The 15950-nt window shown below is 44.6% G+C and overlaps 1 protein-coding gene across 6 annotated transcripts in view; it reads left to right on the top strand.

The window, feature by feature from the left end:
- The window catches only part of LOC143774540 (uncharacterized), an 85240-nt gene that overhangs the window by 15456 nt on the left and 53834 nt on the right, over nucleotides 1-15950 (top strand). For 2 of the 6 annotated variants that reach the window (XM_077262231.1, XM_077262229.1), the window contains 3 exons: nucleotides 7152-7222; nucleotides 11476-11602; nucleotides 15465-15533. The exons of 3 other annotated variants lie outside the window; for them this stretch is intronic. In XM_077262231.1, the coding sequence (XP_077118346.1) occupies nucleotides 7172-7222; nucleotides 11476-11602; nucleotides 15465-15533 (247 nt within the window). In that variant the 5' untranslated portion in view covers nucleotides 7152-7171. Of the gene's footprint in view, nucleotides 1-7151; nucleotides 7223-11278; nucleotides 11388-11475; nucleotides 11603-15464; nucleotides 15534-15950 lie in introns of those variants that run through there. One more of the 6 variants, XM_077262233.1, reaches the window with a different exon arrangement.

Genomic DNA, 15950 nt, shown 5'->3' with positions numbered 1-15950 from the left:
TCCGCCATGCAGAATGATGGGCCCCGCATAGTCCGCCATGCAGTATGATGGGCCACGCATAGTCTGCCATGCAGTATGATGGGCCACGTATAGTCCTCCATGCAGTATGATGAGCCACGCATAGTCCTCCATGCAGAATGATGGGCCCTGCATAGTCCGCCATGCAGAATGATGGGCCACGCATAGTCAGCTATGCAGTATGATGGGCCACGCATAGTGCTCCATGCAGTATGATGGGCCACGCATAGTCCTCCATGCAGTATGATGGGCCACGCATAGTCCTCCATGCAGTATGATGGGCCACGCATAGTCCACCATGCAGAATGATGGGCCACGCATAGTCCTCCATGCAGAATGATGGGCCACGCATAGTCCTCCATGCAGTATGATGGGCCACGCATAGTCCTCCATGCAGTATGATGAGCCACGCATAGTCCTCCATGCAGAATGATGGGCCCTACATAGTTCGCCATGCAGAATGATGGGTCACGCATAGTCCGCCATGCAGAATGATGGGCCACGCATAGTGCTCCATGCAGTATGATGGGCCACGCATAGTGCTCCATGCAGTATGATGGGCCACGCATAGTGCTCCATGCAGTATGATGGGCCACGCATAGTCCTCCATGCAGTATGATGGGCCACGCATAGTCCTCCATGCAGTATGATGGGCCACGCATAGTCCTCCATGCAGAATGATGGGCTACGCATAGTCCTCCATGCAGAATGATGGGCCACGCATAGTCTGCCATGCAGTATGATGAGCCACGCATAGTCATCCATGCAGTATGATGGGCCACGCATAGTCCTCCATGCAGTATGATGGGCCACGCATAGTCCGCCATGCAGAATGATGGGCCACGCATAGTCCGCCATGCAGAATGATGGACCACGCATAGTCCTCCATGCAGAATGATGGGCCACGCATAGTCCTCCATGCAGTATGATGGGCCACGTATAGTCCTCCATGCAGTATGATGGGCCACGCATGGTCCTCCATGCAGTATGATGGGCCACGCTTGGTCCTCCATGCAGTATGATGGGCCACGCATGGTCCTCCATGCAGTATGATGGGCCACGCATGGTCCTCCATGCAGTATGATGGGCCACGCATGGTCCTCCATGCAGTATGATGGGCCACGCATGGTCCTCCATGCAGTATGATGGGCCACGCATGGTCCTCCATGCAGTATGATGGGCCACGCATGGTCCTCCATGCAGTATGATGGGCCACGCATGGTCCTCCATGCAGTATGATGGGCCACGCATGGTCCTCCATGCAGTATGATGGGCCACGCATGGTCCACCATGCAGTATGATGGGCCACGCATGGTCCTCCATGCAGTATGATGGGCCACGCATGGTCCTCCATGCAGTATGATGGGCCACGCATGGTCCTCCATGCAGTATGATGGGCCACGCATGGTCCTCCATGCAGTATGATGGGCCACGCATGGTCCTCCATGCAGTATGATGGGCCACGCATGGTCCTCCATGCAGTATGATGGGCTAGGCATGGTCCTCCATGCAGTATGATGGGCTAGGCATAGTCCTCCATGCAGTATGATGGTCCCCTCATAGTCCTCCACGCAGTATGATGGGCCCCACATAGTCCACCATGCATTATGATGAGCCCCATAGTAAAAATAAATAAATACTCACCTCTTCTAATTCCTCTGCTGCTTCCCAGCATCCCATACCTTTGAATCAAGAGTGGAGCTTGGGAAACCAGTAGGTAAAAGGTGGTTTGCAGGGCTCTGATCTGGCGATCATGGACTACTGACGTGGCCGCTGGACCAGGGTCCTGCAAATCTTTTTTTCTCATCTCTATTTGCAAGCCAAAGATATTTTCAACTATTAGAAGATTTCTGTGAAGGTGCAAGACTTACTATCATTATCAGTAACAAATGAGCCACTTCTTATCTTGGTCACATAGAAAGTACCTTGGAGACAGACAATTAAAGTGAAGCTGTCAGCACAGAATGACTGTGCAAACCAAGTACAGGCTCCTCCTCCTAGATTACTAAAGCTCCTCCTGTAACAATATTTCCACTTTGTGTGCTTTAGTGATTCTCACTGGCCTCAGAGCAGCGCTTACAAGCTCTGTTGGAAAGTGCTTGTAAGCACTGGGCAAGTTCAGACATTGCTGTTACTTGGTGGCCAGTAACTGAGGCAGTGAGTCATAAACAATAAAATAAAAAATCACTATGGCTTTAATAACAAGTAAATTGCACAGTTGCTGTTTTTTTTTACAAATGCTTTGCAATTTTACCCGTTAACAGACAGGAGACAAGCCTTTAACAAAAAAAAAGCAAACCTTGATATAAGGAAACTAGTCTGATAAATCCCGTTTTGATAGAGCCATGAGTTTGCGCAGTGAGCACAATGCCATTTTGTGGTTAGTGTTTAAGACCAGTTCTTTTTTTCGGTCCAGTTTCAGATTTCCGCAGTTAGTGCAGATAAGGATGTGGCCTACCTTTCTTTGAGCTGGACATTACATTTATATAGTTTTCCATCTTGCTGGGTACTCATGTTTGGGATCAAGTCCTGATCAGCCTTTATTCACATTGGTGTCACATTGACACATGGTAAGGTTTTAATTCTAGAGGTTAGGACCATCCTGAATTTGGGTACACCTTGACACTGGTGGGATGGCTTTTATGCTTTTTTTTTTTTTAAACTATGTTTACTAAGTACCTTATTTCTTTATACGGACTCTTGCTTTTACTTATTTACTTACAGCGGGGTATATGTTCCTTTTGTATTTGTCTTAAGTTTTGTCTGTTTAATGGTGCCAATGTGAACATGCTCCTATTTTCAATGCATACCAACTTACACTCCAGTTCATTTTTTTCGGTCTAGTCTGCACAACTTGAAAGACAAATATGCAGTCTAATGGAACAGTAGAACAATGAGAGATTACCCCTCCCCACCTTTCCCCAATTCTGTGGGACAATTAAATTAAATGAGAGCTGTGGGATATAAAAGGGGCCTGCCACTGTTAACAGGGTGACTACAGGATGTCAGCCCAGGAACCACGGTTCCAACTGGTGGAATACAGAAGCAAAATTGCTTTTAAACAAAAATAATAATGATGCACAATATCAAAAAATGCGATCCATTCTGTACTGTTATGACAGTCTGCGTACAGATATGAGGAGTGACAGACAGCACGGGTGACGGACTAGGTGAATCCGGCCTGGAACTGCGTGAAGCGTGAATCCTGTTCTGAAAGTGCTGGAGAGTGTACACGTGTTAGGGCTATAATAGATGGGAGTAAAAATGAAGGAGTAACATGGGAACTTTCAGATTTGTAACCATGTGGTGGAACTATAGAATAAACGCACCATCCTAGATAAAGGATACAAGTTGTGGAGTAACCTTCCCCACTGACCGCGGGGATATGAGAATAGAGTGCACAGTGAGCCGCCTGTAATGGAGGAAATAAACATAAGTACATAAACCAATGTGATACATAGTGGTGGGGCAAAAATGCCCTGCAGGTTACATGCCAAAATACTCTAAGGGGTGACCACCAAAAAACCGGGATCCCGGTGTAATTTATATGTGCCGCTGCAAAGTGATGGGCCAAAAACGGGGCCCAAGGAAAATACCTGGAGACCATGGGTGGTGTGTGAAAATCACACACTTGGTAGGATGCTAGCCAGGGTACGGGAGCGCAAGGCGCCTGCAGAGTAGAATAGGGGTACATATGAGGGCTATAAGGCTAAAGATCCAAAGATCCTCACGCCACTTGTTAAAACTACTCGGTCCTTCCTATATAAATTACATGTCTCCTCTCTCCTCTCTGCGCTGGCAGCCTCTACTGTGTGAGCGATCACGTGGTACCGCTCATTACAGTGAGGAATATGCGCATATTCCTCACTGTAATTAGCGGTCCCACGTGACCGCTCACACAGGACCTGCTGCCAGCGGAGAGAGGAGACATCGCGGGAGCTGGCCGGGTGAGTATTTCTTCTGCAAGGGGTCGGGCGGCGCACTAGGGATGAAAGGCGGGGGTCACATGCAACTTTATTTTTAACAAAAAAGAAAAAAAAACTTGATCATTCATCTCTTCTCTCCTGCGGGGAGAAGAGATGAATGCCGCCTTCAGCACCACAGCGGGGGGGACAGTGCTTACTGTAGCGCTGTCTCTCCTGCACGGTCCGTGTGGTCCTCAGGCGGCACACGGATGCCGCACATGTGCCACACTGATGTGCCACGTGAGCACACGGACACGGATAACTCCGGTACCGATTTCTCCGGTACCAGAATTATCTGGACGTGTGAAACAGGCCTTAGGTAAACTATTCCTGACCAATTCACCTCCCCCGTCTGTTACATTTGTAATTGTGTATTGTTCATGAACTCATGTGAACTTTTTTGTTCAGAATAGTTACTCTTTTTTCATACATAAAAATTAAAAATCTTTGAAGCAAAACTGAACTTTGGGATCCTGAAAAACGGCGCTGGTAAGGGAGGTGAGTATAAAATATTATTTTATTGGCACCAAACATTTTGATCAAAAAGGGGTTGTCCTAGTAGTGGACAACCCCTTTAAGTTAAGTTTTTTTATGGCCATCTAAAATTTTTCAAAGACAGAATTAGAATACTATATAGTAACTTGAAGACGAATGCTCACCTTACCGATTTTTTTGCTCCATTTCCAACACATCCCAGTACCCCGCCAAATCACTGGAGGCCAGACTGGCAGAGGATCTGGAATGGTGAGAACATGACGAGGGAGTATTGCTATTTTTTATTGGCACAATTTGAAGCTCTTGGGTTCCAATGCGAGATTTCCAAAAAGGGCCTTTTTTTTAAGGGATATGGATACTAACACGGGCATTTTTTTTACTTAAATACATGTTTTTGGACTAAAAATAATGTTTATATCAGGTTTTCATTACAAATTTTGTACAATTTTTTCCTTTTATGTGTCCTCTGTGACGCACCGTCTATTGCTCCCTGCAGAATGGCATTACTAAGAACCTTCAGTGTGCTCAATCTGACAGGGAGTTTGTAACTGTTTTGTTTATTATGGAGCTTCTTCCGGCTGATGTATAATCTCATGGAAGTTCACCTCTCCTTTGAAGTGGTTTGTGGTCATAAATTAGCTCAGAGAAGATAAGAGATTATAATTATTATTATTTAACCACCTTCGGCTCGGTCTCGAGCCATGGTAACTTGATGGATGAACGATCTGTTGGAAGATCTATCTTGTACATGCCTAGATAGGTCCATCAGGGTCTTCTCCGCCATTATCTTGACTGTATCAAGCCATCGAGTTGCTGGTCTTCCTCTTCGGCTTGTTCCTTCTATTCTTCCGACCATGATGTCCTTCTTCAGTGATTGCTCTCTTATATGATGTGTCCAAACTAGGCAAGTCGTAGCTCAGTGATCCTTTCTTTGAGTGACATGTCTGGCTATATTTGTTCCAAAATGCATTTGCTCTTCTTGCCAGGGTCACTGGCACTGTATATGAGGGGAGATATGTTTCACGAAGATTGCTTTCTTCCGTGATCTAGAAACCCATAAGTTTCTCTCCAGCATGCTATGTGCTGAAGGGGTTAATCAGCCATGATAAGGGACATATTTTTTAGGTGAGTAGGTCAGAGATGGGCGGGATGCCTACTCACCATATCTCCACCTCAAGGCAGTGGCTGGGGTGTTTAATGTTGAGCCACTGTTTTTTTTTTTTTCACTGTTGTGGTTTGGAGAGGAAAGTCTCCAGACGTGGCTCCAGGAGGAGCTGAAGACATATGCTGGTCTGAGCAGGTGAACCCCTCAGAGATGAGGACTTTGCTGTGATTTATCTTTTGTTTAGCCATTATGCCAGAAAGGCCATGTTTACTTTACTGAACCCTGCTATGGTTAATGCTGTTTCATAATAAACCAACAGGTGAGTTACCTAAGAAGCGTTCCTGTGTCTACTTCTGAGAGCAGCTACTTGAGTCAACCCCTCACACCATCCATCCTTCTCCAGCACCACATTTCAAAGGCGTAGATTCTTCTGTCTTGTTTCTTTATTATCCAGGTTTCGCATCCATATGTTGCTATAGAAAAAAAAACAGAATATGTACGAGCCGTGTCTTAGTAGTCAGTGAAATATTCCCCTATTTGAAGACCTTCTCCAGTAAAGTCATTGTTGATTTGCCCATAGCTATTCTCCTATTGACATCCGGTGTCCTCACTGCATCTTGAGTGATCGTTGATCGAGTAGGTTGAAGTCCTTTATAACTTCCAGTTCGTCTCCGTCCAGCTCGCGTGTTCCGGCAGTAGTCAATATCTTTGTCTTCTTTGTGTCCCATGTTTGAGCTTTCCATCTTGATACTCCATAATAAGTCCTTCATTTCATCTACTTGCTGCTGTCACTGATGTATTGTCTGCATATTTAAGATTGTTGATGATTCGTCCAGCAATTTTGATTCCTTCTTCTTTTTCCGGAAGTCCAGCCTTCCTGAAAAATTTTCTGCGTATTTATTGAAGAGAAATGGTGACAGGATTCAGCCCTGTCTGACGCTTTGCTCTACTTTGGACCATGCCGAGTCACCGTGTTCTATTCGGACTGTTGCTTCTTGGTCGATGTAAAGGTTCCTAATGAGGTGGATCTGACCCATATTTCATGGTTTCTAGTGATCTACACAGTCGAAGGCTTTGCTGTAGTTGAAGCAAAAATAGATCTCCTTGTTGTATTCTTCGGCCTTTTCCATTATCCATCGAATTTTAGCAATCACTTCTATTGTTCCTCTGCATTTTTGGAATCCGACTTGTTCTTCTGGCAGATAAGAGTTACAAACTCCATTAGAATGAGTTCACAGAAAGATTCTTAGTTAATGACATTCTGCATCTATGAGCAGGGAAGCAAGCAGCCTTAAAAGCCAAAATCAAGCAAACTGTTGAATGTAATCTGGTTCCCAAATACCTCCATTTAAAGGGAATCTGCCCGTAGTATCGGCCTCTTGAGTCGATTATATGGGCATGCAGGTCATAGGAAGCTGAATAAAATGATACCTTGATATCTGCCATCCGATGTCTTATTCCAGAGAAATCCATGCTAATATGTAAATGAGCTGTTACCTTTATTGTCAGCTGAAAAGGGTTAACCTTTTCGATGCTTCTGGCTTTTGATGCTATTATGGATTTTCTAGATGCCGCAGCTGCATTATCTATGGGACTGATGTCTAAGCTGAAGCTACATATGGATTCCTTGCTCCGAGAGGTAAGATGCTGTGCCGACTGCTGCCTCTGCCCACGCGAGTGACCATCCTAATCCAGATGATGTAGTACCACCCTACAGTTGTCGTATTCTGGGGACATAGTCAGGGCTATCCTATTAGGACTACTGCACCGGAGTTGCCCGCTTTTTACAACTTCCCTTTAAATGACAAGTGCCAGTGTCATATTGTGTGTCAAGGCATATGAAGTTAATGGATGGATCGCCTGCTTTCTGTTAGTGAATTGAACCATTGTTGCTTACATCCAGAAAGGGTTTTAATTTACATTGTTGCTCTGGATCTTTAACCCCTTTACGACATGCGCCGTACATGTACTGCGCATGTCATATCTTCCCTTGTTTGATGTGGGCTCTGGCGGTGATCCCATATCTTTCCCGGCACGTTAGCTGTTTTGAACAGCTGCCATGTGCCTCTAACAGCCGCAGGTGGAATCGCGATCCACCCGCGGCTGTTATCCTGTTAAATGCCGCTGTCAATCTCTGACGGCAGCATTTAACTCGCGCTTACCGGAAATCCCGCCAGTCACATGATCGTGGATCACCGATGGGTTGGCATGACAACCAGAGGACTCCAGCAGACCTCTATGGCTATCATAGCCGGATTGGTCAGCGCTCATAGCAAGTGAACATTTCTGCTACACACAGGCGATCTGATCATCGCCTCTGTGTAGCAGAGGCGATCGTACAACTACAGCATCTAGTCTCCTATGGAGACAATTGAAGCATGCAAAAAGTAAAAAAAAAAGTTTTTAAAAATAGGAAAAAATCATAAAAAAATATAAAAGTTGAAATCGCCCTCCTTTCTCCCCATACAAAATAAAATAACAAAAAAATCAAACATACACATATTTGGTATTGCCGCGTTCAGAATCGCCTGATCTATCAAGCTATAAAATGGATTAATTTAATTGGTAAACGGCGTAGCAAAAAAAAGTAAAAACCCCAGAATTATGTTTTATTTGGTCACCGCAACATTGCATTAAAATGCAATTACGGGTGATCAAAAGATCATATACACACCAATATGGGATAATTAAAAATGTTAGGTCAGCACGCAAAAAATAAACCCTCAGCCAACCCGAGATCATGAAAAATGGAGAAGCTATGGGTATCGGAAAATGACGCAATTTTTTTTATTTCTTAAACAAAATTTGGATTTTCTTTCACCACTTAGATATAAAATAACCTAGACATGCTTGGTGTCTATGAACTTGTTATGACCTGGAAAATCACAATGGCAAGTCTGTTTTAGCATTTGGTGACCATGGTGAAAAAAATGCAAAAAACAGTTGTGGAATTGCCCTTTTTTTGCAATTTCACTGCACTTGGAATATTGTTCCCGTTTTTGAGTACACGATATGGTAAAACCAATGGTGTCGTTCAAAAGTAGAACTCGTCCCGCAAAAAATAAGCCCTCACACGGCATAGTGACCGAAAAATAAAAACGTTATGGCTCTGTGAAGAAGGGGAACGAAAAGCAGAAGTGCAAAAATGAAAAAGGGCTCCGTCATAAAGGGGTTAAATGAAATCAGTCAGCAGGATTTTACTATGTAATCTGAAGACAGCACACTGTAGGAGTTAAAACACAAATTTCAGAGATGCCCTTCTTATCAAGCTCTGTGGTTTTGTTTACTTACAATGATTGTTTTAGCACCAGTAGCTTATCACTGATGTGACTAGCTGGTTGAGTGAGCCCTGGTCTGACTCCGCCCCCTCCTGTGATAGGCACCTCAGTGTGTATGGACTTTGTATATACAGAGCCTGGTGTGGGCGGGGCCAGCTTCCTCAGCTCTGCTTCATTGCTAAATCTAAAAGCTCTAATCATGTTGGAAGGGCAATACCCAGTAATCTAAGTGATACATCATTGGATTCATGGACTCTTTGCCTACATCATGCTGCTCTTTGATGAGGTATCAAAAACATGCTGACAGATTCCCTTTAAAGCACATCTATCTCCAGATTTCACAATACACACTGTATATGTTACTAAATAGATCTCCTTTTCCTGACAAGGTTGGTGTCAGAAGGAGTCCAAGTGTATTCAGTCTCCCCCAACTAAGTGTAACTGGCAAGTATTCAGACCACCCTGCCAGTGTAACTGACAGCTGGAGCTTGTAGTAAGAACCTATGTTCTCAGCAGCGGAGAGGAGGGACACTAAGGAGCTACTAATTAGGCAAGGTGGGCAGAAATTGAGTTTGACCTTTCAAAATACGTTATACAGCCATTCTAATATAGATTTTCAAAGTAAGCGCACCAGCCTCATCAGCACCAGCCTCATCAGGTCTAAGAGATCTACTATGCTGGAACATAACGATCGCGGTCACAGAGTGTGCCAATGTAACCAGCCTCTTGTGGAAGGGGGCCGCCGAAGCCAGCACCAATTTCTTTCAGCTGGATGTGAGTCCTAAAGGGGGTCCAGTATGAGGGACCTTATTACAGAAAGGGGCCAGGACATTATTACAGCAAGGGTGAACACATACAGTGGGGAATATAAGTATTTAATATACTGATAATTTTGCAAGTTTTCCCACCTACAGAGAATGGAGAGGTCTGTAATTTTTACCTTAGGTACCCTTCACCTGTGAGAGAGAGAGAGAATTAAAAAAAAATCAGAAAATCACATTGTATGATTTTTTACAGAATTCATTTGCATTTTTATTGCATGAAATAAGTTTTTGGTACAGAAACCTTTGTTTGCAGTTACAGAGGTCAGACGCTTCCTGTAGTTCTTGCACACACGGCAGCAGGGATTTCGGCCCCCTCCTCCATACAGATCTTCTCCAGATCTTTCAGGTTTTGGGGATGTCACTGGGCAACATTGAGTTTCCGCTCCCTCCAAAGATTTTCTATTGGGTTCAGGTCTGGAAACTGGCTAGGCCACTCTAGGACCTTGAAATGCTTCTTACGGAGCCCACTCCTTACTTTTCCGGGCTGTGTGTTTCGGGTCATCGTCATGCTGCAAGACCCAGCCATGAAACATCTTCAATGCTCATACTGAGGGAAGGCGATTGTTGGACAAAATATCGCGATACATGACCCCATCCATCCTCTCTTCAATATGGTACAGTCATCCTGTCCCCTTTTTCAGAAAAGCTCTCCCAAAGTATGTTTTCCCCCACCATGCTTGAAGGTTGGGATGATGTTCTTGGAGTTATACTTATCCTTTTTCTTCCCCTCAACATGGCGAGTGGCGTCGATACTAAAAAGTTCTATTTTGGTCTCATCTTAACACATGACCTTCTCCCATGCCTCCACTGGATCATTCAGATGGACATTGGCCAACTTCAAATGGGCCTGGACATGTTCTGTGTGAGCAGGAGGACCCTGTGTGTCCTGCAGGATTTTAATCCATGACAGTCTAGTGTGTTACTAACGGTAATATTTGACACTGTGGTCCCAGCTCTCTTCAGGTCATTAACCGGGTCCTCCCGTGTAGTTCTAGGCTGATTCCTGACCTTTCTCAGAATCCTCCTTACCCCACAAGGCGAGATCTTGCATGGAGACCCAGACAGAGGAAGACTGACAGTCATCTTGCGTTTCTTCCACTTCCTAATAATTGTGCCAACAGTAGTTGCCTTCTCACCAAGCTGCTTGCCTATTGTCCTGTCCCAGCCTTCTGTAGGTCTACAATTGTGTCCTTGGTGTCCTTAGACAGCTCTTTGGTCTTGGCCATGGTGGAGAGGTTGGAGTGTCATTGTTTGAACAGGTGTCTTTTAGACAGGTAACAAGTACAAACAATTAATACAAATAATGAGTGCAGAGTAGGAGGGTTTCTTGAAGAAAAACTAACAGGCCTGTGAGAGCCAGAATTCTTGCTGGTGGGTCGATGACCAAATACTTACTTAAATTGCATTTTATTGCATGAAATATTTAAAAATCATACAATGTGATTTTCTGGTTTTTATTTTTAGATTCTGTCTCTCACAGGTGAAGTGTACCTACCATAAAAATTACAGACCTCTCCATTCTTTGTAGGTGGGAAAACTTGCAAAATCGGCAGCGCATCAAATACTTATTTTCCTTACTGTATGTCTTTATAGGATCTAGAACGCTACAAAGGCACCGACATCTTACCAACATGGGGATGGAGGCCTAGGTCCAAATTTTGAACCAGGGCCCATCGGACTCTAGTTACGCCAGTTCTACTATGTATGTAGCTTATAGTATGAAATCTGGTGACAGATCCACTATGAGTTATTACTCCTTTAATAGTCGTCCTTGTTTCTTTATATTTTAGGTTCCGGTCAGGTTTGATGATGTGGCGGTGTACTTTTCGGCAGAGGAGTGGGAGAGCTTGGGAATGGTGGAAAAGCTGATGTACATGGATGTCATGCTGGAGAATTACTACACCCTTTCTTCTCTTGGTAAAACATCAGCGTTGAAAGGAGAACTTTTATGGCTTCTATGGGCACTTAAAGCAGAGGTGTATCTAGGTTTTCCAGCACCTGGGCAAGAATTCAGTATGGCGCCCCACCGCCTTTACCCCCTCAAGCACATATTCCATTTGCACACTTACTCATGTGCAGATGAGCTCCTCTCCCTAATTCTCTCAATATTCAGTGAAAAACTGAGAGAAGTAGGAAGAGAATCTAGTTGTCATGTGACCATAAGTATGAAAATCGCATATGAGTGAAGTGTCCATGTGATAACTGCTGGAACCGGCAAGAAGAGCTGAATCCTGATAGTGAGGATATTACACGCTGTTAGAATTGGCTGCAGGGCTTCATTTTATAATAAAAGGGCTTGTCCAGGTTTGAGATGAAAGTCTGCAGTCACTATAGGTGTCTCCAGGCTTCTGAATTCTCATAGCGCATGCACTGCTCACTTTTAGTATTCTCCCTTGCTGGTGGCAAGAGTGGACGGTTATGTCAGCACAAGTATGCGATGTGTATAATTCTGGCCACATTCCGACTAGACGTGTCCGACCTCACGCAATTCATTTGAATGAGGCCACACATGTCTAGTCTGCACACGACCACATGTATGTAAATTGCCGGCACCAGAGAATCCTGACAGCGTGCAGTGTGCACTGTGAGAATTTGGAAGTCTGCAGTAACATAGAATGACTGTAGACTCATCACAAACTTGGACAACCTCTTTAATCCTCCTAACATGAATTAAAATATGAGAATTAGTATCACAAAATTTTTTTTTACATCCAGGTACCTTATAGATGACGTTATCTTTGGAGTCATTCTCTTTCTTTTCTTCATCTTGTCCAGACGCCAGGATGACTTTTGTCATCCACAGCTCGTCTCTGCAGACTTCCATCTACTCTGTTCTTTTGCAGCACATTCACGATGCTCTTAAAAATAGCAGTGTCATTATATTGCTCCTGAATAAAAATATCTGCCTTACGCTGAGCTGTTGAATAAATAATTGCCCCTCACTATATTCCCTGCACAAAATATGACTTACACACTGGGCCCACTCTTCACACTGTCCTCTAGCACTGTGTTCTGCCTATAGGGCCCAGTCTATATACTGTGCCCCCTCATCACACTCCTCCTCCTTGGCACACTCTCCCCTCCTGGCTGTGCCTTTATACTGTCCCCCCTTGCTACCAACCCACACACACTCTACTTAGTTTCCAATCTGTGCCTACTCACACTTTTCTACCTCCCCATAGTGTCTCCCTACAAATGTCCTCCTCCCTCCTCATACTGTCTCCTCTCACATCCCCCCTGTTAACCATAATATCTCCTCATATATTTACCCCCTTGCTCTCCATACTGCCTCCTCACACATCCCCCTGACTCCCCATACTGTTTCTGCACCCATCCCATCACCCTCGCTCCTCATACTATTCGTATACATTCCCCCTCTCTACTAATACTGTGTCCGCACCCATCCTTCCACTCGGCATTCTGTGTCTGCACCCATCCCCTCCCTCACTCCCCAAACTGTGCCTGCACACATTCCCACTTTGCTCCCCATACTGCGTCCGCACCCATCCTCACCATTCTGTGCACCAATCCCCCCACTCACCATACTGTGTCTTCATCCATACCCTCTCATACTGTTTCTTCATACATTCCCCCCTCGCTCCTTATACTGTGTCCGCAACATCCCTCACTCACTATACTGTCTGCAGCCATCTCCCCTATACTGTTTCCTCATACATGCCAACTATCTCCCCCCTTGCTCCTCATACTGTGCCTCCATATTGCGTCTGCACCTGTCCCTTCTTTGCTCCTCAAATCTTTCCACCCCTTTACACTAAATCTTTGGTGGCTTCAGCTCCACTGGTGCCCTTACCACCAATGTTGTTTGCTCCTTTGCAGCACTGGCGAGTGATGTCAGCAGCTTGATCACATGACCTCATCATGCTGCTGACGTCACCTTGAACCAGCGGTCAGAGCTTCAATTGTACTTGCGTCTGAAAGCAGCCTTTAGAGGAGACACGCCGCATCAGGTGGCCCTATGGCATCCCCCTTTCAGCTGCTCCAGGAGCATATGCTCCGCCTGTTCCCCCTAGATGCACCTCTGCTTAAAGGGGTACTCTGGGGACATAAGAAAAAAATTATACTGTCCCTGCCCTCATAAACTATAAAGATGATATGCCCACTGCAGTTCTATTATCTTAATGTCACTTGTAATTCAGTGTGACAGGAGCTGCTCCTTACTGCTCGACCTTCTTGTCTGGGATGTTAGATCAGTGTGCAACTTCTTCTTGTTACTATCAGTCAGTCTCCTGATAATAGCTGTTTCTCTGCAGAGAACATGAGGCATAGCCACACCACCTCTTCTCGGACTGGCTGTTACTCACAGCAGAAATCTTCAAACTGGTGTGTAATGTAACATCCCAGATGGGAGTGGAGAGCAGTGAGGAGAAGCTGCTGTCACACTGAATTACAAGTCCCTCTGGCTGTTATGACCTGCTGCAAATGTGATGTATAGCCAGACAGCAGCTTCTGGCTCTGTCTCTGAGGAGTATTAGCCCATTCCTTGTGGACAATGGTCTCCAGGTCCCTAATATCCTTGGGTTTGCAGCTGCACCTGCCTTCTTTACAGAACCTGCCCCAGATCATCAGCAAATTGTGAACTCTGCTCCCACTTGTATCTCTAGGAACATTCACTGCTTTTATATATTTTTGTATTCTTGTACTTATTTGTGAAAAGCATTGATTGAGGACCATTTTTTTACATGCTAATCTGGCCACATCATGATAAAGTGGCTGAAGATCTGAATATATATATTTTTTTTATTATTTCTCATCTCCGTTTTAGGATATTAGCTTGTAAAGTTAATTTCCACTATTGCCAAAGGGGTGTTGGCAGTGATTTTCCCTGAGGTTGTTAACTTATTTTTCCCCAGCATGACATTGCCCAAATATAAGTAGGGATAAAGAAAGAGCACGCCCCAGGAGAAGGTCTGAACCGGATTTCTCTGTGTGATATGGTAAGACTGATGGGTCTAACAAGATCACACAGATCTTACACCCAGCACCTACTGAGATTACATGTGGCAGGAGGAGCAGAGCTGTGTGTGTCTGGCATAGATTCACAGAGGTGTATGTAATGACACACAGCTCTGCTCTCCTCCTGACATTTCTAATAACCCATAAAGCAGAGGTGTATGGAATGACACACAGCTCTGCTCTCCTCCCAAGGTCACACAGGTCTCATTGCTGGCACCTACTGTAATTATAAGTACAGGGGAGGATAGTAGAGCTGTTTGTCTGGAATAGATGCACTGAGATGTATGTAATGACACACAGCTCTGCTCTCCTTCTGGAAGTGAGATTTATGTTTTCCGCTTACACACATGAGTCTCTGCAGATCACACAGAGAAAGCCTGGTGTAAGCGTTTCTGGATGCATTGTCTGTGTCCTTTTTTCCCATTTCACAACTCCTCCTACTTATCTTTGAGCTACATCATACAGGGAAAGAAGAAACTGCCCCCAAAGAAGAATCTCGCCTTCCTCCTTGCTTAGAGTGGAAATTATCAGATAAACTTTACAAGCTAATGTCTCAGCAATGGAGATGGGAAATAAAATAAAAACTTCCCGCTTGTTTTAAAATTTGTCCAGATTTAGTCTGGATAGCGGCTAGAGCTACAATCTAGGAGTCGTTTTAGATCTGAGACCAAACTGTAAGGTCCCTTTCCCAAAGCCCAGCATGGTCGCAGGATATACTGTTTAGGGTTAAGTCACTGCATCTGAACTTCATGATAAACTCTATTCTAACTGCTGGCATAAGATTATGTCCCATTCGCTTCCACAGGATTTGTCTTTGAAAAACCTGAAATCATCTCGATAATTGAAAAATTTCAAGACCATTACCATACAGCAGGTGAGAGTAGATGAGAAAGGAAATCTGACATCTGTGTCTTGTATACAGGGCTGTGGAGTCGGTAAGCCAAACCTCTGACTCCGACTCCTCGATTTCCATGACTCCGACTCCACCAAAATGGACTCCGACTCCACAGCCCTGCTTGTATATACCTGAATTTCTCAGATCTTGTGTCTTTGTACCTTGTTCTCCATCATTATTTTAGCTCCTTCTCCATGGTTCCTACTGTTTGCAATTTGCAAATAGTCTCAATATAGTGGTTATTGCTAAAGTAATATTTTCCAAAACTAAAAGTCTGGCGAATAAGGGTTAAGCAACTGAGACAGTTCCCAAGTGATCTGTGATAAAAGCTGGTCCATGGCTGTCCTGTCTCCATTGACATAAGGTTGGGTTAAACCTAGAAATGTCATGACATTC

The sequence above is a fragment of the Ranitomeya variabilis genome, chromosome 5 (genome assembly GCF_051348905.1).
Source record: "Ranitomeya variabilis isolate aRanVar5 chromosome 5, aRanVar5.hap1, whole genome shotgun sequence".
Classification (NCBI taxonomy): Eukaryota; Metazoa; Chordata; class Amphibia; order Anura; family Dendrobatidae; genus Ranitomeya; species Ranitomeya variabilis.
The sequence above is the reverse complement of the archived record's forward strand: the minus strand, read 5'-3'. Positions and strand labels throughout refer to the sequence as shown.